The 22,785-nt window shown below is 44.0% G+C and overlaps 2 protein-coding genes across 2 annotated transcripts; one reads left to right on the forward strand and one right to left on the reverse strand.

Moving 5' to 3' along the window:
- Positions 1-250: 250 nt before the first annotated feature.
- Positions 251-12,319, forward strand: LOC310991895 (tetratricopeptide repeat protein 16-like; the record flags this gene model as incomplete). Its single annotated transcript, XM_083979826.1, has 12 exons — positions 251-322; positions 1,286-1,467; positions 1,611-1,701; positions 1,805-1,942; positions 3,196-3,296; positions 4,368-4,497; positions 5,086-5,300; positions 7,539-7,840; positions 10,188-10,332; positions 10,510-10,675; positions 10,797-10,930; positions 12,244-12,319. The coding sequence occupies exons 1-12, from the start codon at positions 293-295 to the stop codon at positions 12,317-12,319; spliced, it is 1,710 nt and encodes a 569-aa protein (XP_083835952.1). The 5' UTR covers positions 251-292.
- A 5,633-nt stretch (positions 12,320-17,952) lies between these two features.
- On the reverse strand, positions 17,953-20,567 carry mymk (myomaker, myoblast fusion factor; the record flags this gene model as incomplete). Its single annotated transcript, XM_083978346.1, has 6 exons — positions 17,953-18,156; positions 18,242-18,382; positions 18,471-18,587; positions 18,702-18,850; positions 19,619-19,733; positions 20,433-20,567. The coding sequence occupies 6 exons, from the start codon at positions 20,565-20,567 to the stop codon at positions 17,953-17,955; spliced, it is 861 nt and encodes a 286-aa protein (XP_083834472.1).
- Positions 20,568-22,785: the final 2,218 nt, after the last annotated feature.

Below are 22,785 nucleotides of genomic sequence, written 5' to 3' on the forward strand. Positions count from 1 at the left end.
AATGACTCCCACCTTAAAATTACCACATTTACATTGAAAATAGACATATTTTCACCCTGGCGCGGAAACAAGGCTGTTTTATTTCTACAGTCGCGCCCATTTTTGTAGTTTGTTTGTTGGCGTCAGGTGCGGTGCGGGTGCCAAGATGGCGACGTCAGAACAGTTAACAGAAAAGCTTCAAAACTCTTCAGAAGAATGTTGCAGACGGAGACAACGTCCATCTTCATTGATTTATTTACTTGTGATAGGAGCCACTGGGATGCTAACCATGATGCTAACCACCGGATAACCCATGGTCTTGGCTGGTTTTGGTTTGGTAGAGGTAAAAATTTATATGACATCGTTGAGCCACTGATTCCACACATCGTAGGTTTAGCATAATGCGACTTGGCTAATGTCAGTGTCTCCAAATATAAGACAATATAAGATATAAATGTGACTACATAACCTCAATCACGAGTTATTTCTTAAACATGTTTTTAAAGTTTAAAGGTGCAATATTTCACTACTACTGTGGATAGTAAACGATTTGACTCCATAGTAGCGGGATTGAGGCGGAACCGGAAGTACTGGGACGGTAACGTTTCACTCGCACTAGAAACTCTTCGTTTACAAAATAAAAGCCCCTCTCTTGTGTTGAACCTCGTTTCCACGGTGACGTCCAGATTGAACAGTTGAGCAGAAGTTTTAAAACGAAGTGAAAATAAAAAGAGCAGAAGTTACCGAGCTTAGGCTAATATCTGAACAACACAATGGACAATACTGAGAAGAGCAGTGACCACACACAGGTAAACACATCTGTAACTAGTTCCAGTTTTCTTAATCTAAATGTTTAATTAAACAGAATAAAAAAAAATAGTTTATGTATAATTAACAAAATGATTTTATCTCATGTAGTTAGCCTACTGTTGTTTAGGCTAAAGTTAAAACAGTGTTAATATTAGCCTATTGCTGTATTTTCACTGTTATTGTTTTGTAACGCATATGTGAGGACAAAATAGCCTCGTTTACCTGGGTGGAAAAGTGTAATTGTGATCTTTTAGCCAGTTCTTATTCCAGTTTATTAAATTTTTATTTTCCAAATGTAGATGTATTGTAATTACCTTATTTATTTGTTGTTGTTTTTAATCTAATAAATCAAATTGAAGCTGGTGCTGGACGTTACCTTACTAACAACACAACAAACAAAAAAACAGTCAGTAAAATTAGAGTCCAATTTCTTTACTGAGATGTTGTGGTGTTAAATAAAATAAAATCTTTGTCAACTGATTGTTCACCGCTGTAGACGGATGAGCAGGGTTTGTTTCCCACTGCTGTGTCAGATGAGGAGCTGGTGGAAGCCCGGAGGAAACGCATCTTCAAGCAGCTTTTTGGCTCCAGTCAAATTTTCCAGGTACCAGGAGAGAAACATACTCCCAGACCGGACCTGCAGGCCGGCCTCATCATCCAGAGCAAGGCTGCAGAGCAGTGAGAGTCAATGCTTCATTATATACATCCATATTTACATGGTATTTTTGGTTAAATGTGGTGATTTCTGACAGAGAAGCAAAGATTGTTGCTTAAAATATACCCAACATGAGTAATGTTTAAATTTATTGTCTTTTTGGCAGCTATGCAAATGGACAAGAGGCGATGGAGAAGTTCCAGTATGAGAAGGCCGTGGTCTGTTTCTCCAGAGCCATCACCCTGCAGCCTGAGCAGGTGCTGCACTGAAACTTACCTGTGTAAAAAAAAAAAAAGGTGGGAGGTGTTTTAAAAAGCTGCAGCATGTCTGAGTGTCTCTGTTGTTGTTGTTGTATTTCAGACTCAGCTGCATGTGAGTCAGGCCGAGGCCTACCTGCAGCTCTGTGACTTCCAGTCGGCAGCAGCCTGCTATAAGAAGGCCTGGCTGCTGCAGCCTGGAGCCTTCAGAGACCGACTGGCCTTCATCTACTATCTCCAGGTTAGAGCACTGCAAAAACTCAAAATCTTTCCAAGAATATTTGTCTTATTTCTTGTAAAAATGTCTCATTTCTAGTCAAAACTAAACTCTATAAGACTCATCACCTAAAAATGAACTTGTTTTCAGATAATTTTCACTTGTTTCAAACTAATTTTCACTTGAAATAAGTAGAAAAATCTGATTATTACAAGCACAAAAAACCTGCTTTCACTGGCAGATTTTTCTACTTATTTCAAGTGAAAATCAGCTTGAAAGAAGTAAAAAGTGTCTAAAAACAAGATACTTTTAATGTGATGAGTCTTATTTTAAGTAGAATGAGATTGTTTTGACTAGAAATTTGACATTTTGACTAGAAATAAGACAAATATTCTTGGAAAGATTTTGCAGTGAGCCTCGGGAAAAATCGGAGGATGGTTGATGAACACTGTAACCACAGACAACGGATGCAACAGTATACAGGGCTCCAGACGGCCACTAAATGAGCATTTTCCCCCTAAAATTTGAGACAGTGCAAGTAAATTCTTCATGTACTCGTGCGTGTGGAACCAGTAAATTTGCTGTTTTTTGTTTAACATGGGTGAAACATGGAAGTGGCGACTCAAAGGATCTGGAATCTGTCATTACAGGTGTCAGGCTTCATTCATGAATGAAAAGGAAGTGTGAATATTTGTGTTTTTTTTATGCTTGCGCTCCTAAAATGTTAAGTTGGAGGCCACTGTGCTCCTAGTAAAAAAAAAAAGTGAGTCTGGAGCCCTGGGATATGAAGTTTAAACACAGGGATCAACAGATAAAGATGGAGATTGAGATTTCAAATCACATCTAGAGCAACCCAGACAGACAAATGCAGTTTTCTGAATCCTACTTTATAATATTTTGCAGCTTTTATGATTTTATGGACTATAACCTCATATTATAGTGCACATTGGTCTAGCAATTACAAAGAACTTTAATTTTGTGTTGTTGGCGACCCCCTGTGGACAAAAGCAGTAGGTTTCTCCTTGTGGATCCTGTCCCAACAACACAAAGTGCTGTTGTAGGTCAAACAGAGAGATCAGCAGAAACCAGAGACTTTTGCATATCCAGTTAAAGGTTCTTTGTAGTTGCTTTAACATATTTAATGAGCTGAGGTTGTGTTGGATTTGAATGCGAGGAGCAAATACAGTAAATTGTTGACTTTTATCAGAACAATCACAAAGCCTAAATGGTTCCGTTGTGTCTGTCAGAGGATTAACTGAGTGACTGCTGATCCTCAGGGTCAGTGTCTGTTCGACCGCCGTCTCTTCTCGGAGGCTCTGCAGGCGTTCAGCAGAGCTGCTGAGGTGAAGCCCGGCTGCAGGGTCTACACAGTCAGAAGGTGAGATCCAAAAGTCAAAAGAAATAGTAGAAAATCCACATTAAGGTGTTTTTATTTTACTTCATTTTGTCTCTTTCGTCAGTAGATTTCTCCTAAATTCACTAAAAGTTAACAGCTACTGTCACATACTTTGCTGTGCCTGTTGTCTGACCCATGTCATGTCAGGTATCGTTGTAAAGCTCTCTCTCCTGAGCAATTATTAAGGCTCTAAAAATTGTCATCTCCTCCGTATCAGCAACAAATCGTAAAAGTACGATTTACATTAACAATCTATGTAATTTTACAGTACAAGTCTTAAAAGGCCGTTTTCTCAGAAAGAGTTTTTCAGACTCAGACTCTGAGCTAGAAATCTCCACTTCAGCAGCACTTACAGACACCAAACCTTCCAGTTTCATTCCATCTTTTCTTTTCTCTTCTTAGCTCCTTTTCTCATATATAACCCCCCTTTTATTTATTTCATCTAATTAACTGCATCCTGCATTTTAATTTGACTTCTCCTGGTCTCAGTTTATTGTTGGTTTCTCATATCTCCTGTGTTGTTGCTGTATTTTGTTTGGGCGCTCCACCGGTCTTGTTTGAGACTGGTCTCTTGTGTGTTGTTTTTGTCAAAACACAGGGTTTCCACACATCCTGGAAAACCTGGAAAATGGTTGACCAATTTTTATTTAGGTGTAGTTTAAAAACAAAAACAACATGTTTTTACGTTATTCTATGATAAGTAAGAGATTATTTCATAGATAAGTTAGAGCCATACACACTGCACTGCAATCTTTAAATCAGACTTCTGGGGCTGAGAAGAGAATAAACATGGAAACAAACTTGTTAAATGTACAAAACAGGGTACAACTGTTGAAAAAAAAAAACACTTCTCCAAAGCACAAATGGGACAGGGGATGTATTAGTTTAGGGCATCATAACATGTCTGTCAGACTGTCCCAGCTGAAAAAGTCCTGGAAAATGATTTCAAGAGAAGAGTGGGACCCTGAAACAATTTGTAAACCGTGCAGGGGATGTTTTTAAAGGTGCTATATGAATAAAGTTATGATGATGTTTCCCCCCCCCCCCCCTCAGCCTGGCCTGTCTGACCGCTGCAGGTCACCTGAGCGACTGTCTGCAGCTGGTCAGCGACTGGATGGCGTCAGACGGCGTGACCTCCGACCTCTACGTCCTCAGAGCCCGACTGCACCAGCAGCTCCACCAGGTGACGGCTGCAGCTCTCACCTTCATCATCACCTTCATCATCATCAGGGTTCTTACGGATCCTTAAAAAGTCTTAAAAGGCATTGAATTCATTAATCTAAAAACAAGGCCTTAATTGGCATTAAAATGTATTAAATCAATTTTTCAAACGTCTTAAAAATGTTAACATTTGGTAAGTGGGATTTTATGATTGTAATTAGTCTCAAATCTCAAAAGAATTGGTAACATTCCGACATAGAGAAGTTAGTGGCGGCCGTCACCGCTAAATTTCTCACCGTCACCAGCTCCCGAGTCAGTGTTTTTTTTTTTTTTTTCGGACTTTTTATGCATTTATTTTGAAAGGACAGCTGGAAAGAGACACAATCCAATGTTCATGTAGCAGTCACTTTACCTTGGAAGTGGGTAAAATTGTCCCTAACCCTATGTAATTGATGTGGTGTTTTTTTCTGCATTTGTGTTTATTGTGAAGTCGGTCTTAAATTTCATTTCAAGTGGCTTTAAAAAAAGTCTTAAAAAGTCTTAAGTTTAACTTGGTTTAAGCTGTAGGAACCCTGATCATCATCACACTCACCACCTCTCCTCTCTGCAGATGTCTCGGTGCTATGGCGACGTGGCGGCGGCGCTGGCGTTGAAGCCGGCGTGTCCCGAGGCCGGCGCTCTGCTGCAGCGGCTGCAGGAAGCGGCTGAACGCGCCCGACAGAAAGCTGTGGAGCGAGCGCTGAGCGGCCAGCTGCCCGAGGCGCTCTGCATGATCAACGTGGCTCTGGACAACTGTCCACGGGACCCACGGCTCTACCTGTTCAGGTGAAACCCACACACACCACGAGACAAGACCATGACCTGCACCGTTTCACTGCAAACAGCTGCAACTTATACATGTTTCTATCAATGATTACTTAGAATCTACTGAGCTCTTTATCTAATACGCTCAGTCTAAGACCTCCAGATTGAAGCAGCAGGTGTATGAACCAGAGAAATTCAGATTCAGACTTTTACTGAAGATTGTTTTTTATTTGTTATTAATTATAAATCAAATCAATCAGGCACCAAAACTAAACATGTTCCGTCAGGGCTTCGGGTCACTTTATCCGTGATACGGTTTACATCTGTAAGTACAAGACCTCTGCTGACACAATCTGAGACACCAAACGTGATTTTAAAACAATAAAAATGCTCCAATGTGAACCACAAATATTAAAAATGTAAAAATTTACATTTTACAAGGTTTCAAAGAGATCTTGTGCCTTATAGTTGAAATTATATGGAGACGGGGACAGAATTGTTGGTATGCTTCCGTTAAAGAAAGAAAAATCCACAAACTTATAATAGATTTTTTAAGAATTGTGAAAATTAACTAATGAAAATCAGACAATGCTTTTAAATTGTGGTTTAATAGAATTATTAAAAAGAAACAAACTAATGAAAGTGGACTGGACAAAAATGACTTAAAGCAGAAGTAAGCGATCCGGTCGTTTTGGCTAATGCTGCGTTCCAGGCAGGCTTTTGAAACCGTAAATTACAGCTTCAAGTCACAACTTACGACTTTGTAGCGTTCCAGGCAACCCACTCGTGTTTTTCCGACCTGTTTTACCTGTGAAAGTCACTATAACGGCCACTCGTAACCACTGTTCCCTCTAAGGTGTTTTACTGCGCAATTGCGCACTGCTCCCCACCTCTTTGCGCAGAAGACAAAAAAGTTGCGCACTCGAATATCCCCGACTAGTTTACGGTTTATTTCTCCCTAATGTGCGCTTCGAATTGTGAAATTTATGACCTCTGTGGGCGTTTATCACTGCAATGAGTGACAGTGACAGGGTGCTGTCAGCCAGTCATCATTAAAAAAACATGCCCACGAGGCGCTGTCCAGCCAATACGCAGCGGTTGTTTAGCTTGACAGCCAATCAATGTGTTATGACGAGCAGCCGCTGTTGTGGCGTTTTTGTTATTGCATAGAAATTCAGCCATGGCTAAACGGGAGGGTTGTGAGACTGCCGGAAAGGTAAAGAAAAAACGTGCATCGTTGAAAGTGGAGTGGCTGTCACAGTCTGTGGTCACAGTAAAATACGGACGAGCGAACACCGGTGAAACTCGGCGACATATTTTTCTTTTTCAACCGAGACTGGAGTCGTTTGCAAGACATGCAGTGACGCAAAAGTAAAAGGCGAGTTTTCAGATGGGAAAGTGTGGGCAATGTTTCCATCCCTCTCATTCAGCCTAGGTAATGTTGTCAAAATAATCTGTTATTAACTCATTGAGTGCCAACCACGTATTTTCTCGTTTTTCGTTCCCATGCGTTGAGTGCCAAAAACATAATTAACGTCTTTTGCAAACGGAGTTCTGCATGTGGATGCAGCAGCTGCTCTGCTCTCACCCGCGAGGCTCCAGCTGCTCGGAGCAGAAACAGGAAGCTCTCAGCCGACAGTCCTGCCCGGTCTTCATCTGGAGCAACACCGTGTCCTCCCCAAGGTCCTCCCGCGGTAAAAATCTGATGGTCTCTGGGCCAAAGCAGGCCGCCGGCACCGACCCGTACCACAGACGGACCGCGACCACCGGTGGGACCGGTGTGTCCGAGGCGCTGTGGCCGACAGACCCTCACGTTCCGCGGGGAGAGGCTGTGTTATTGTTGTTTAGTGGCGGCTGCATGCCGTTCTCTCTCCTCATTGGATAAAAACTGTAGGATACGATAAATGTTTTCTCCTCGGCTCAGAGCAGAGCAGAGTGACTGAGAGACCCGTGTTTCAGACCAAACACTCTATGTAAGTGATTGCTGTCGGAAGATATAACTATTTAAGACTTATATTAACACAAATATATCACTCACTTCTGCTTTAACTTAATCTTAATTGAATATTTTGTTGCACAACCTTCTGGGAGAACGTCCTGCTTTGGTCCTTTTGTCAGTTTCAAGTTATTTTAGTGACAGTTGTGGGTTTTTCTTTCTTTAAGAGAAAGGAGCCAACTATTTTGTCCACGTCTGTATATACTGTATTTGAATCGATATGAATCACAGTAACCAGGAGCTTCTTCATCTCGTTCCACCAGAGGAATCCTCTACCGACGCCTGAAGGACTTCACAGCCGCCATCGAGGATCTGGTCCAGGCTGTGGAGCTGAGTGGAGAGGGAGAGGAGGAGGTGAAGGAGGAGGGGGAGGTGGCGTCTGCAGACAGGACGGAGGAGCGCTGCGGCTCCTTCGAGCGGCAGGTGGAGTTCCAGCTGGTTCTCACCTACAACGACTTTGCAGTGGAGTGTTTCAGCAGAGGTCAGTACGCCGAGGCCACGCTGCTGCTCAACAAGGCCATCGAGGAGGAGAAGGAGCAGCCGGGGCTCTACCTCAACAGAGGAGGTGACTTCACTGTTCATATGTCTCTGTTGAAACTTCATTGAGTTCGATCAAACCTGTCCTCCTCACACCTGAACAGCTACATGTTATTGGTTTGAGTATGCGTGTGTGTTCTTCACTGTTAAAGCAACACTATGTAGTTTTTCAACCTTAAGTAGAAAAAGAAGTTAATAGGATGAACGGTGCCGCCGCTGCAGCCTGAGTGAGGTTGCGCTGGGTCGCGGCAGCAGTACCGGCAACAGTACCAACTATAGTACCAACAACAGTACCAGCAACAGTACCGGTAATATTACTGGTAATAGTACCGGCAACAGTACCAACAACAGTACCGGCAGTAGTACCGGCAACAGTACCGGCAACAGTACCGGCAGTAGTACCGGCAACAGTACCAATAACAGTACCGGCAGTAGTACCAACAACAGTACCGGCAACAGTACCGGCAGTAGTACCGGCAACAGTACCAATAACAGTACCGGCAGTAGTACCGGCAACAGTACCAATAACAGTACCAGCAACAGTACCAACAACAGTACCAATAACAGTACCAATAACAGTACCGGCAACAGTACCAACAACAGTACCAACAACAGTACCAATAACAGTACCAATAACAGTACCGGCAACAGTACCAACAACAGTACCAATAACAGTACCAACAACAGTACCGGCAACAGTACCAATAACAGTACCAGCAACAGTACCAACAACAGTACCAATAACAGTACCAATAACAGTACCAGCAACAGTACCAACAACAGTACCAATAACAGTACCAATAACAGTACCGGCAACAGTACCAATAACAGTACCAATAACAGTACCAGCAACAGTACCAATAACAGTACCAGCAACAGTACCAACAACAGTACCAATAACAGTACCAATAACAGTACCAGCAACAGTACCAACAACAGTACCAATAACAGTACCAATAACAGTACCGGCAACAGTACCAACAATAGTACCTGCTAAATTGTCACAAGCCACATCTCTTCTGAACAGTTTGACATGAAAATGGCGATTTTCAGACGGACAATTCAGGAGAAAATGAACTTTGTTCCAGACCTGTCTCTGGCTCAACAACACGCTCTCGCGAGATTTGGCTCAGATCTCCTAGGCAACGTCAAACAAACGTTCATGAACGCCAATGCTAATTACAGTATTTAAATCATTTTCGTCACTATTAGTTGTGTAAATGTTTAATGTTATCAGAAGGAAAATATAAATCAGTCCCTCCAGGAATTCGCGATGTTGCGATCGCAACAATTAACGCAAATTCAACCAATCCCCGCAAATTTTTGCGATCTTGCAATTTTGTACAATCACAGCAACTTTTCCGCAAATTGGACCAATCGTCGGTGCTTTTCGCGATTTACACATCAGAGAGTGCGAGTCTGGACGGAGTGGTGGTTGAAAGTGAGACCACAGAGGAACGGCGTGGCTCGGCTAACGCAGAGCGATAGATATAACGTTATATCTATCGCTCTGGGCTGACGGCAAGAAACTTGATACAACGTGCACAAAGTGATAGGTAAAGGAACACAAGCTGAGTTGAACGTGTTGAGTGTGTGAGTTGTCCTGGTTGACCGCCCGAGGCTGTGTCAACCCCGCAGCACTCGCCGAGGGGGAATCCAGTGAGTGCGCCACTGCAGGGCCGGAGCGGAGCAGCCGGCAGCCAGGTGCCCCTTCCCCCATCCTAAGGCCCTGGCCCTGGACTTGAGTAGCCACCCTCCCCCTTTTTATTTAAAGACTGGACTGTTTTAATGGCATTTTAAAACAGTTCTTTTACCACGATTTTTAAACAGACATTTTAATTAAAAGTAAAACAACTTTCAACTCTATGTAACTTTCCTGTGCCTTTCTTAACAAGTGGAAAATTGCTGGTATAACAGGACCTCACATTATTTTGTGACATTTCAAAATTTTCCATTTTCCTTTGATTTTTAATTATTCAGAACAAAACCGCAACTTTTTTTTGCAACTTTCGATGTCTCCCGCAATTTAATCGCAACAAAAGCGCTTAAAACATCGCAACATGCACTGCAATTTTTTCAAAATGTGGCCGCAAAATCAGGCATTTTAGGCCGCAACAATCACAAAAAAAGCCTCCGAAATCCTGGAGGGACTGATAAATAGCTCACTATCGTCTACCTACAACTTTTTTTTTTTATAAATCCTCATGACCAATCACGATGTGCCATGTCGCCAGTCGCGGCCCCCGGACAAATCTGGTAGCCCGGACACATTTGGTACCTACACCGGTACTGTTGCCGTCGCCACCTTAACAACGTGAACTAAATGTAAAACAACTTAATAACTAGGTTTAATTGTGTGTGTGTGTGTGTGTCAGACTGCTTCTTCCAGCAGGGAGACTGGTGTTACTCTCTGGCCGACTACCGACAGGCCGAGGAGATGATGCGTCCTGACGACCCCGCTGTCCGGCTGCGCCTCGCCGTCCTGCACAACACACTGGGATCCTTCTGCTTCCAGGCCGGGTCAGAACCACACACACTCACACACACACAGAAAGGTCATTGAGTCTTGTTCGGATGCTGTATGTGTGTGTGTGTGTGTGTGTGTGTGTGTGTGTGTGTGTGTGTGTGTGTGTGTGTGTGTGTGTGTGTGTGTGTGTGTGTGTGTGTGTGTGTGTGTGTGTGTGTGTGTCTGTGCAGGCGTTTCCAGGAGGCGGTGGACATGTTCTCCGTGTCCGTCTCCTACAACCCGTCCGTGTCCCACTACTACGAGAACCGAGCCAAGTCCTTCAGGAAGCTGCAGAACCTGGAGGCGGCGAGACGAGACCTGATCCACGTCCTGGTGCTGGACCCCGCCAACCAGGAGGTCGGAAGCGCGTCTCCTCCTGCAGCTCAGTCACTGGGTTTAACTCTTTACTCACTGATGTGTGTGTGTGTGTGTGTGTGTGTGTGTGTGTGTGTGTGTGTGTGTGTGTGTGTGTGTGCAGCTGCCTCCGATGCTGATGAGTCTGTTCCCCGGCTGCAGCGCCTCTGATGTTCTGTCCAGTGCAGCAGGCCGAGCCGTCAGAGCTCAGCTGACCGACGTCACCCAGACCTGCAGCTCCGCCTCCGACCAGCAGAGGTCAGTGTCGCCTAGAGGACTCGTCCCTCGTCACACCACACCCATTTTTTTCTACAATCTGATTAAAATCATTCTGATCAGAAAATTCCAACTTCACTGTTTACATGGGTGCAAAATAAGCTGATCCATTTAAAACGTGCATGTACATGCATCAAGCAGTTAATCAGAATAAATTTACCGAGACATAAGCTATGTTTACATGCGCAAAATTTCTTAATCAGATAAAAAATTTGAGGGATCGGAAAATCCGAATCCACTGTTTACATGCAACAGCAGAAGAAGAGTTCCTGTACTACTGTAATAAACGCGGAAGTGGCTCAATTTATCCCATTCAGTAGGACTCAAAATGGACCTGCGCCAGATTTTAAGAGCTGTTGCTGATGTACTATTGTACATCGTTATTAAGCAGACTCAGCAACGTGTACTACTGCTCTTGCCATTGATAAATCTCACCGGACCCAAGAAAAGTGCAGATGTGAACACGCCTCATATTCCGCCCTCTAACGGCCAAAAACAACCATATAGTCAATGCAAAACAGCACGTGCATATAAAGTAGCCATGTGCTCACAGAGTAGAACCGCTAGTGGGAAAGGACCATAATAACCCCAATAACCCCCAAACAGGAAGTAACGATCGGAATAAGTGTTTACATGGACACGGTTCGGAATAACGATCGGCATAAACCACCCCTCTTGATCCGAACAGAATTTATTTCGGATCGAGCCGAATCCAAAGAATCTTCCAATTGACAGGTTTACATGACACATTTTTATTCGGATCAGCCCTTTATTCCAAATATAACGCACCTTATAGTGACTCATTAGCCATGTTTACATGGACACAAATAATCAGAATATTTATATACATTTTCTGTGGGGAAAAAAATGCAGTTTTGAGGGATGTAAACAGTCTAAACAGTGGAAATGCTGTCCGCTCCCATTCATCGCTGCAGACACAACTACTGCAAAACAGCAATTACAGGAGCAATTAAAAAGAACATCTTCAGATTCATTCTTTTAGACCTAAAATATTAGGATACTAGAGCCCTAAGTTGAATTTGCCCAGAATAGTCCTTTAATCCTTCTCCTGTGATCTATGCGAGCGGCTCGGCTGCAGCAGGAACCTCACACAACAGCAACGCTTCATGTTGTGCAGTAGGAATACTTTGATCAGATTAACTGTTCACATGGATATTGAAAAACATCCACCGGCATAAACCACCAACCGTCTTGATCGGAAAGAACTGTATTTTTCTGAATGAGCTCATTTGGAATTTTCCAATCAATGTGTTTACATGACAGTTTTTATTCAGATCGTCATTTATTCCTGTGACTGTGGTGGTGGAGGAAGAGGAGGAGGAGGAGGAGCCCATAGACACACAGACGTGACACTGAAGAAGCCCTTTTTGTCTGTGTGTGTGTGTTTGCAGACTGAGTGAGAAGCTCCAGCAGATGACTCTGACCAATCGGAGCGCAGCGAGCCGATCGGAGGAGGAGGAGGAGGAAGAGGAGCTGAAGTTGTGTCTGGACCAGCAGGAGATGCAGGTCCTGGTGAAGAGTCTTCTCCAGGTACAGAGTGGACGTCAGGAGTCGCTGCCGCCTCGTTTGGAGGCCGACAGGGATCCTAATGAAATAAAGTAATGACGTCACATCCAGGTGTGTTTACAGCAGCAGGAGGCTCTGATGTACCAAAAAGTACTTCAGGTGATCATTAAGACTAGAAAACACTTTAATAATTCAATCCAGTTACCATTTAATCCATTATTCTATGGACTTTTATTATTATTCTAATTTGTTCTGTGTTTCATACCTTGAACTTATCTTTACTGGACGTTGTTAGGTGACTTCGCGGGTCCTTAAAAAGTCTTAAACCCAAATTTACTAATAAAAGGCCTCAATAAGTATTAAATCGTCTTTTAAATTCAGATTATTTTTTATTGCTGCTTTCAAATGGACGTGTTGAACTTCTATTTACCACGTCACTGTGAGAATTTCTGGTATGTGCTGAATGAACACTGTTTTCACCCCATCGTAGTATTTCCATCACGTCACGACACAATTATTATATTCATTTTGAACCGACATCAATGCCTTTTATATTTTGACTTTTGCTCTGTGTCTCCGTCGCAGGTTTGTTTAAAGTTTGATTTGATTTGATTTAAAGACAATGTGCATGAATGAATGAATGAATTTATATTTAAGCGTCATGCACCAATTAAGGCGCCCAGCCTATAAGGGCTTACAAGACACATTTCATATTTAGACAACAAACAAAATCATCAGAGCACAGACAAAACAAACAAAACAAAAACAAAAACCACATTGAATTCACATAAGTAATTCACTTTTTCTTTTTGACCAGGCACTTTTTATGAAAGTAGCTATAGTATGTGCACTTGATCATGATATTGTTAGGGGTATGGATACAAAACAAAACAAAACAAAAACAAACACACAAAAAAGGGGGGAAAAAGAAAGAAAACCCTGAGAAAAATATATAAATACAAATATCACACAGCAGGCTGATTTTTATTTCCTTTTGTTAAATGCTGCTTTCACTAAGGAATTTCCCCCTCGGGGATGAAATAAAGTATTATCTAATCTAATCTAATCTAATATAATACATTGGTCATTTAGGTCTCATAACAGTTTGGTGCGAAGCCGCATCTGTTCCATCCTAGAAACAAAAACCATTCACCGGTCTGAGCTTCGACGAGGCTGCTGTTCTCCACTGGGTCCAGTAGGTGGCAGCGCAGGCTCAGTCTCAGTGTGACTCTGCTCTGCTGCCGTTTGACTGGCAGCTGCTTGTTTTCACATGATGAGGTCACGACAGATCATCACACTGATGATGTGACTCACTGAGCTCTTTGCACAAACCAAATAAATGTTAAACTTCCAACTTCAGCTGAGCAGCTCTCAGAGTTTCACTGGCGCTCTCCTCTTCCGAAGGCCTCGGGAGATGACAAGTGTATTCTTTCCAGCTTGAATCCTGATTCCCAATCCTTAACGTTCATGTCAACAAATTACAAACTGGTATTTTTATCGTGTTTTTTTTTTTTTCTTTTTTCCTGGAGTCGTTTTCTGACTCGTGCTGCTCTCGCGGGTGATTGACGAGGTGCAGCAGGTAGTTGTATCGGAGTTCAAACACAAACCACCTGAGGATCTGAATCCACCTCCAACTCGCTCCGACAGCGAGCCGCTGCTTGTGGGGGTCAAAGGTCTGTCGTCATAGCGATGGATGAAAAACAGACGATGATGCTCAGTTTTCTCACGATGTTGCACCGCAGTTGAACAGCTTCTGCATCTGCACACCTGGCTCCAGCGTTGGATGGTAGGAGTTACAGAAGTCATCGAACGCAACCTGTGAAAGGATTCTGACACTGGACAGGTGTTTTCAGTCCTGGAGGTGGAGGGTAGATGTAGGTAGATAAGTGCTTGGTTTAAAGCCAGATGTTTATTGATGGAATATTATGATAGTTTAGGAAAAGGAAAAGGAAAAGGAATTAATAATGATTTAAAACCCCATGTCTCTTTGTTCATGGTGAGCATGTATCGTGGTTCTTCAAGTAAAAATGAAACGAAAAGAAGAAAAAAAGGTGTGAATTTGTTCTGATGTTGTAAACCAGTCCAGGATAATAATATATAATATATATAATATCTTATGTATACGTCCATCTATGTTGGGTAAACGTTGACTGAGCTAACATACACTTTGTTTGAATAGTTTATGACTGTAAATAAGACAGAAAAATAACAAATCGGAACATGTGGTTGCCCCTAAACTGCGGAACAGTTTACCACAGCTAAACCGGTCGTCAGAGACTCTGGAGATTTTTAAATCCTCTCTCAAAACCCATTTTTTCTCCCCGGCTTTCGGACCTGTGTGAGACAAAGTTGTTTGGTTTGCTGAATGTAAGTATGTGTCAATGCTGAAATTGTCTTTTGAAATGTACCATTGTATTTTATTGTTATTTATTTCATGAAAAGTACCTTGGTCAACCTAGGTTGTTTATAAGGTGCTCTATAAATAAACGTGACCTTGACCTTGTAAGAAGGTGGAGTTGAGTCTGTTTAAGATCTGAGATGTGACATGTTTGTAACACCCTGAGGAAGGTCTTGTGACTGAAACGTCATTTATTTCATAAACTGAGGTGCTAAGCAAGAAGCAGTGTGCGGAATTGTCCTTTTTTCAAAGATTGAAGTAACACTGACCTACGCACCTGCAACAGAAGACATATGGATGTGCGAGTACATTCTCCACCTTGCTGCCAAACCCCCAAAACAGCTAACTTAACATGCTGCTTCATGTTTGCTCTTTGTTTTTCCGCTCATATTTTGTCCAGTTGACGAGCATCAACTTTCTACCGCGTGACATTGTTCAGAAAGTTTGGTACAAGCAGAACAATGCAACAATGCAATACAACTTTCAACCCCCCAAATCGACCTGAGTCCTGTAAGTCATGAAACTCCCCCTCAAGGCCGAGAGTAAAGCTTTGTGGTCAGTAGACGATGATCGACTCGTGAATGTGCTGATGGTGACTAGAAAACAGGAACATAAACATCTTTCCTTCCTTTTTGTCTTTCTCCACGTCTGATTTAACCAATGCAGAGAGTCTGACCTCAGTACCTCGGTGCTCTCTGCTCTGCTCAGCTGAAGCTCGGTGTCACTGGTGATCAGCACCAGCGGTGGAGATGAGACGCGGCGCTCCAGCGAGAGGCCGCTGACCTCGCAGCGTGAACCACAGCTGTGGCAACAGCTGACGCACGGGGGTGGGAGGGGAGGGGGGCGACCTGTGGCACACGGCGGGCGCTGCCGTCGTCTCACCAGAGAAAGTCTGTGCACCACATAGCTGAGAGCACAAACATACCAAACATACCAGAGTCTGTCGCAGTCGTCGCTTCTCGCCGAGGCTCTTCGCTGCTTAATTGACTCTAATGAAAATCGATATAGCAGATTTTTCTCTCCTTTTTTTTTTTTTTTACCTTTTTCCCGACCGGGGCCGCCACATGTGGAACCTTGGAGGACGCCGTCTTTTTCTGGTCTAGACGTCATATTTTTTTATTTGCTCAGATGTATTTTTCTTTATTATATTTCGATACCCGCTGAAATTCCACGCCGCCGTGGAATGTGGGTGCAGACGACCACGGAGGAGTGTCAATCAACACTTATTGTGTTGACACTATCGATGTGGCCGCCCGATACAACAAGGGTTCAGGCCCTCAGTCCGTGTGTGTGTGTGTTTTTGTCTTATGAGGACCACATGTGATCCTAAAGGTCGGCTCTTCTAGAGAGTCGTTCCTCTTAGATTTAAGAGTTCAGCGCGGATCAGACTTTGGTAAGTGAACTGTAAAGGCCCCTGAAGTCTTCACAAGTCTAGTAACCCAGTCCTGCATGTGTGTGGGCTCCGGCCCCTCAGCAGAGCGGAGCGGGATAGACAGTGGTCGTAAAGGAGCTGAAAAGTGTTTCACACTTGTGCAATAAAAGGCTCGAGTTACCGTCCTGTCAGGGCCGAGAGGTGCAGCCAGCTGGGAGGTGCCGGTGGCCCAGTCAGCCAGGTTTCTGAGTCCAGACAAAAACACCTTTCTCTGGGCACGGGAGCTGGCGGCTTGGCCCCAGCTCAAAAAACCATTCCCTGGTGGAGGGGAGGTTCATTCACGTTTTGGCCGGAGACTGTTTTGTCTAAGATACGCAGAACATGTTTATAGTCTTTGGGTAGTGTTCGGGGCAGGTGACGTGCGTGGACGCACAACCCCCGTGTCCTCCTGAAGTGAGGGAGGAATGGGATACGTGGGTTTGGAATTGGATTAGTGTTGCTAGACTGGAGTGGGCCTTGAAGTATGTGCCAGTCAGGGTTTTTGTCAATGGTCGGCTTCTGCAGAGTCCAGCGCACACAGACACACATCCAATGTCCCTGAAGAGCAGTTACACACAGGGCCACCACTTTTCATTTTATTTGTAGAAAAACATTACAAAATCATAAAAAAACAACACGCACTGTGAATACACAATAATCTCAGGTGCAATAAATAACAATATATTAATAATAGAAGAAACATTACAGAGTCTGCAACAGCGCTGCACATGATTGGCCTGGAGGTCCAGGCCACAGCTGCTGGCTCGGTGAACCAGAGTCCACCTGTCGATCCAGAAAACACGTCGAGATGCTCCGGGATGAGCCGACGTCTGGGTCGCCGCCGCTCCAGTGTCTGATGCTCCACATGACACATTTGGCACCTCGAGGGTCGTATTAAAAAAAAAAAAGAGACGGACGGTAAAAAAATGTGCTTTTTACAGTCTTGTAATTCTCATAAGCGAGTTGGGCCGCGTGGTTCCTTTCCCTGAGAGAGACGGGAAACAGAGAGAGGAGGGAGGGGAGGGGTGGGGGGGCGACAGACAGAGGCGAGCAGACGAAGGGTCTCCCCTGAGGAACATTTCTAAAGACAATTTATATATTTTGGAGAGATAAACCATCTGCCTGTTTGTTCTTCTCATAAATTTTCCAGTCAGTTTTACTGGCTTGTCTCAGCCACCGTCTCCCTGTCCGTGCTGTGTGTGTTCTGCTCTCGGAGCACGCCGCCCGTCCTCGGACTCAGACAGCTGCGTTCTTATCGGGTCTTTGAGGGCACCCGAGGCCCCGGCTCGCTCGTAACCCGCCACATCAGGGTTCTCGTGTCTCTTTACCTGCTGGCAGCGGCAGCGGCGGCCACAGTGGCAGCCACAACAGCAACGGCGGCGGCGGCGGCAGCAGCACGTGATGGCTGGTGGATTCCTAAAGTCGCTGCTGACCTTAAATATTCTACCAGCCAAAAAAAGATGTTTTGGAGTAGAAAGGAACGTCCACATGATGGTTGGTTTCCTGCTGGAGTAGATTAACTTACCAGCCACGTACGAGTTTATCAACGTTGGGCTGACAGCTGTTTGGTGAGTTTCCCATTTCCCGCTCGGAGCCAACCAACCGCGAGCTATCTGCGCCTGTTTCTCCGGGACGAAGTCCTCCTGCTTTCGTGGACATTTTGGGGGTTCACTTCCAGCCGTTCATCTCCTTCAGTTTGCTGATGCTGGTCCCCTTGATGGGTGTGGAGGGTGGGGGGTTGTACAGAGGCAGGGTGGGGGTGCTGCAGCCTCCACGGCTCCACGGCTTCTCAGTGGGAACCGTCCACACAGTCCGAGACTTCTTCTTCTTTGTCTTGTCTGTCTTCTCTTTAGATGTTCCTGGGGACATGGACTGGAGAAAGGGAGGGGGGTTCAGTGCTTCAGGTTTAAAAGACTTCACCTCATTGTGTTGTTCAGAGTGAATAAACCCAACTTACACAGCAGCAGAGGGCGAAGAAGCTGAGTTTAGCGGCGTTCTGTCCCGTCCCGGCGTACCGGTTCTTCTTCGGCAGCAGCAAGACGAAAGACACGGCCAGAGACAGGTGGTAGAAACTGTGGACGTAGGCGTAGTCCCACTCCTGCAGAGAAGACGACACATCTATTCGTGTGCTTTCTAGGATTTTTATTCTGTTTGTCAGGATTCGTTTTATTTTTTAAGACAATCACCTCGAAGTAGAATCGCAGCATCAGCGCGAGGGCGCCGAAGCAGCAGCCTGGACCGACCTGCTGCGTGTACACCTTCTTGTCTGGATACACTGCCCTCAGCTGCCTCATCTTCTGCAGCTGGAACAACAGCAGACACCCAGGACATTAGATTGATTGATTGATTGATTGAAAGGAAGTGCAAGGAAAAGATAGAAGAGGAGGATAAGAAAATCTCTGTTCTCTGCCTCTTACCCATTTGACGGTGATGATGAAGACAGCTGACCCGATGGGACCGGAGTAGATCCCGTAGCCCCAGCGATCCTGGTAGATCCTCACAGCGATGGTCAACACCCCGAACATGGTGATACTGGAGCGCTGAGGTTCGTCAAAGTCGCCCAGAGCTACAGCAGGAAGACATGAAGCATGAATTCTCCCAGTAGCAACATTTGGAATAAAACATGGAGAGTGAGTGAGTGTATAAACCGAAAGGCCTGGACGATCAGTTAATTCACAGTTCACACTCCTTCCTACAAATAGATTGGACCAATCAGCCGCCAGCTGTCGACGCCCTCAGGCCTCTGCAGCACGTGATTTAAAGCCCCCAAAAACCTCAGGGGCTTTGCAGAGGAGCACATGTGTGATCATACGAGAGAGTTTCAGCACGCACATATGTGAACACAGCTCAAAGACACAACACATGTTATGAGCAACTGTTGCAGGCGGAGCTGCATGTTTTTGACCTTGTGCAGTTGTTGAATGTTAATTGGTGATCTCTAGAGCTTCCTGCACCAATGTATACAAACAAATACACAACGTGCACAAATAAAAACACAACAGCAGTTAGAAACTTAGGTTAAAAATAGTAAATTGTGGAATAATCTCGTTTTAAAACTTCTCTTTCATGAGGATCTCTAATAATGTTGACCCTGTCCTGCACCACACCTTACAAATAGTTTGTTATTTCACCTAAAACATGACGAGGCAAAAACTGGAGAATCAAAATGTAGTGGATCAATAATAACAGGACGAGTTTGAAGCAGAAAGAGTCAAGAAAACAGACAAAGCGGTGAGAAGTGAGTCGCAAAAGAAAAAGAAGCGGCTTCATTTGGCCTCTGTGTTGCCTCTTGTGTTTGTTGTGCGTTGTTGTGCGACCCTGCACTCGGACTCACCGATGAGCGTGACCCACATGGACAGAGCCGTGCCGTAAACACTGAAGTACTCCAGGATGTCGTACTTCATGAAACACAGGATGGAGAGACCAGGTCCATCACAGGCGTGGTAGATCTGCAGGGAGACACACATGTTCAGGTCACACACACACACACACAGTACACACTCACAGTATCTGAGCTGGTCTCAAGTTAAAACACTGAACCAATGTATTTAAAGGGGAACTCTCCAGGTCTGGTCTCTCCTCCTCTGTCTCTCTAACCCTCCTCTCCTCCATGTGCATTTGTTTTCAACGAAGCCGGCGAGAAATCAATCCATGGAGTGGTGGATAACGTTATTTATCGTCTACCATGTTACCATGTGTACAGTATATTTGTGTAGTCTTATCTGTCATAAACAAGAGATTACGGGTTACAGGGCGCGTAACGTTTGTGTGGCTGTCTGCATTAGATTCGGGAACTCTTTAAGTTTCTATCTTTTCATAGCAAAATAACCACAAATAAAACCTGCACATTGTCATTTAATAATTAAATGGATAAGTAATACATGATCTGGCACAACTAAAGTTATATAGTTCTTAGAAATGAGCTTGTTTATTTCATAGATGCTCCTAATGCTATTAAAATAAATATGCATGACAACTCTCATGATATTTATATCGATTAAAAACTTTGCTGGAGAGTTGTTGAGCAAATATAAAACATCAAGCCAAAATACTGTCCATCTGGTGACTGCATCTCCAAACACCGATACGTCACCGAAAGCATCAATCACAGTCACAGAGACTCAGTGTGAACCATCAGTGCCTCTCACCGCTGCGAAGAACATGGTGAAGAAGTAGACCATGGCCTCCATGTGGAAGCCCCTCTTGGCGGCCACGCTGGCAGCAGGCAGGAACACCAGGCTGCTGACCGTGGGAAGCAGCATCTTGGCGATAAAGGCTCCCATGGTGGAGGGACAGCGGCGCAGAGTCAGACACACAACTCAAAACAGAAACAGCGAAGTCTTGACGAGGAGAAATCCTGCAGACGCTTCTGACGATGATCTGCTGAGAAGCTCTGAAGTTAATCAATACGAGACGCACGGGAAGTCCTACGTCCTCTGGTCCCTTAATCCTGGTTGTATGTGAGGAGTGCGGTAGTGAGTGGATGCATATACAAGAACATCAGATAACACACTCCCACGCGGCGTGGACACACCCAGCTGTCCAGTTTGGCCCTTTAAAGTTTAAATGTCCACCCTGGGCTGGCAGCTTCACACAGGCCTGTATGTGCAGTGTCATCGCTGGGCAGCTGTTTGCATACCACTGTGACATGGGAGGGGGCTCCGGGCAGGGCAAGGGTTAGCATGCCTCATTGAATAATGGCCTTTCTAAGGACTATTTCCTGTTGTACAATAAGTGCTGAATTATTCTCAGTGATATTTTTTATCTTTGTAGCAAAATACAGACGTTTTTCCTCAGACTTTATGGCTCAAAGATAAATTTGAAAAACATTTTACACTTTTGTGTTTAACTAGATGCGTTTATGAAGATGTGTTTTTAGTTTGAAGAACCAAAAACCATCCTCTCTCAGCTTCTCTCTGGAGCTCTAGTAACAAGAGCAACAGGTCGGTGTGGGCGGGGCTTTGTTGTGACATCACAAAGTGACAGGAAGTCCTGATGGCTGGTTTTAAGGCTCAGTTTCTGAATACAGGCTGTGTGCATTTCTCTGTGGACTGAGGCTTTGATACTTTCACGGTATTAATAAAACCTAGAGCTGCTTTATAATCACACTACACATGGACATCTACCTTTATACTGTATGGAGCTTTAATACAAACATCTCCCTTTATACTGTATGGAGCTTTAACACAAACGTCTACTTTTATACTGTATGGAGCTTTAACACAAACATCTACCTTTACTTCACAAATACTAAATCCTACTTAAAGACTAATCTTTGACCTTGTGTGACCTTCTAAATTTTTTTCTGACACTGACCCAACCTCCACATACAGGTCTATTAATACACCAGTGATGTAGCAATGTGAAAAGTAAGAATGTGGAGGTCGGGGTTCATGCTGCATCTCAACAATTAACCAACAAAAAGTAATCTAAATCTAAAACACATTAGAAAATGATATGAATATGATTAATCATCATGCTCTGCAGCCGACCTTTGATGGTCTCATGGAGGGCAGCAATGAAAAGAGATCTTTCCAACCAGAATTGATTCAATAAGGCGTTTCTTTTTTTTTATGTCGTATTTGCAGACTGGTCAGAAATGCTTCCTCTGAAAAACCAGGCACTGAAAAAAAAAGCAGAGAGAGATGTTGAGTCCAGCTTTCTACAGTTTGTAGTTTTTATTATGGGTTCCTGTGGGGAGCAGATTTCATGGCCGGCTCTTCTCTGCGGCTGCTCTCTTTGTGAATTAGTCTTCACAGAAATATTACATCTGGTGGCAGCTGTTGGCACCGACTCTCATCCACTCCAACCAATAAAACCATATGCCGCTCAATTAGCTTAAAACAAATACCATAATACATTTTTTTTTCTTTTTTTTTACGTTTGATATTAACCCACCACGTCTCGAGTCTCTCTCCAAGTCAACAGATGGAATCTGGTGGAGGACTTTGAAACAGCTGCTGTCATGGTTTTCTGTTTGTTGTGGCCGTGTGATGTGGCATCGAGCCCGACCTGCTGAGCTGCTCCCATTAAAGTGAGGACATCCACCCAACACTCGTTCGGGTGGTGAATACTCTGGAAAATGCCCCTCTTCTCTATTGCCGCTGCCCAGGCTCTGAGGAGAAATCTTTTTAAAGTGTGTTTTTCTCGTCATCTTGTTGCCATCGTTGAATCAATATTCAGATTGTTAAATTCAGTGTAATTTCAACTCAGATCTCTGATTGTAGCTACTGGGTACTGAAATAAAGGTAATTTATATTTATTTATACAGTAAGATCACAAAAGCAGCTTTTACTGGCTTGTGAAAGGGAACAAAGCTCAGACACTGCCTCAGTGAACTTAGCTGTTACAGTTCTTGCAGTAGCTTATCTTTCTTTTCTTTTTTTAACTAAAACTGTCAAATAAAAAAAAATAAAAAAAGTAGGCTGCTGCAGTATTTCTGGTGTTTGGCTGATCAGTGGGGTAAATATAATCAGTCAGGCAGTCAGTGACATTCACCAT

The sequence above is a fragment of the Trachurus trachurus genome (assembly GCF_905171665.1).
Source record: "Trachurus trachurus genome assembly, chromosome: 9".
In the NCBI taxonomy this organism is placed as follows: domain Eukaryota; kingdom Metazoa; phylum Chordata; class Actinopteri; order Carangiformes; family Carangidae; genus Trachurus; species Trachurus trachurus.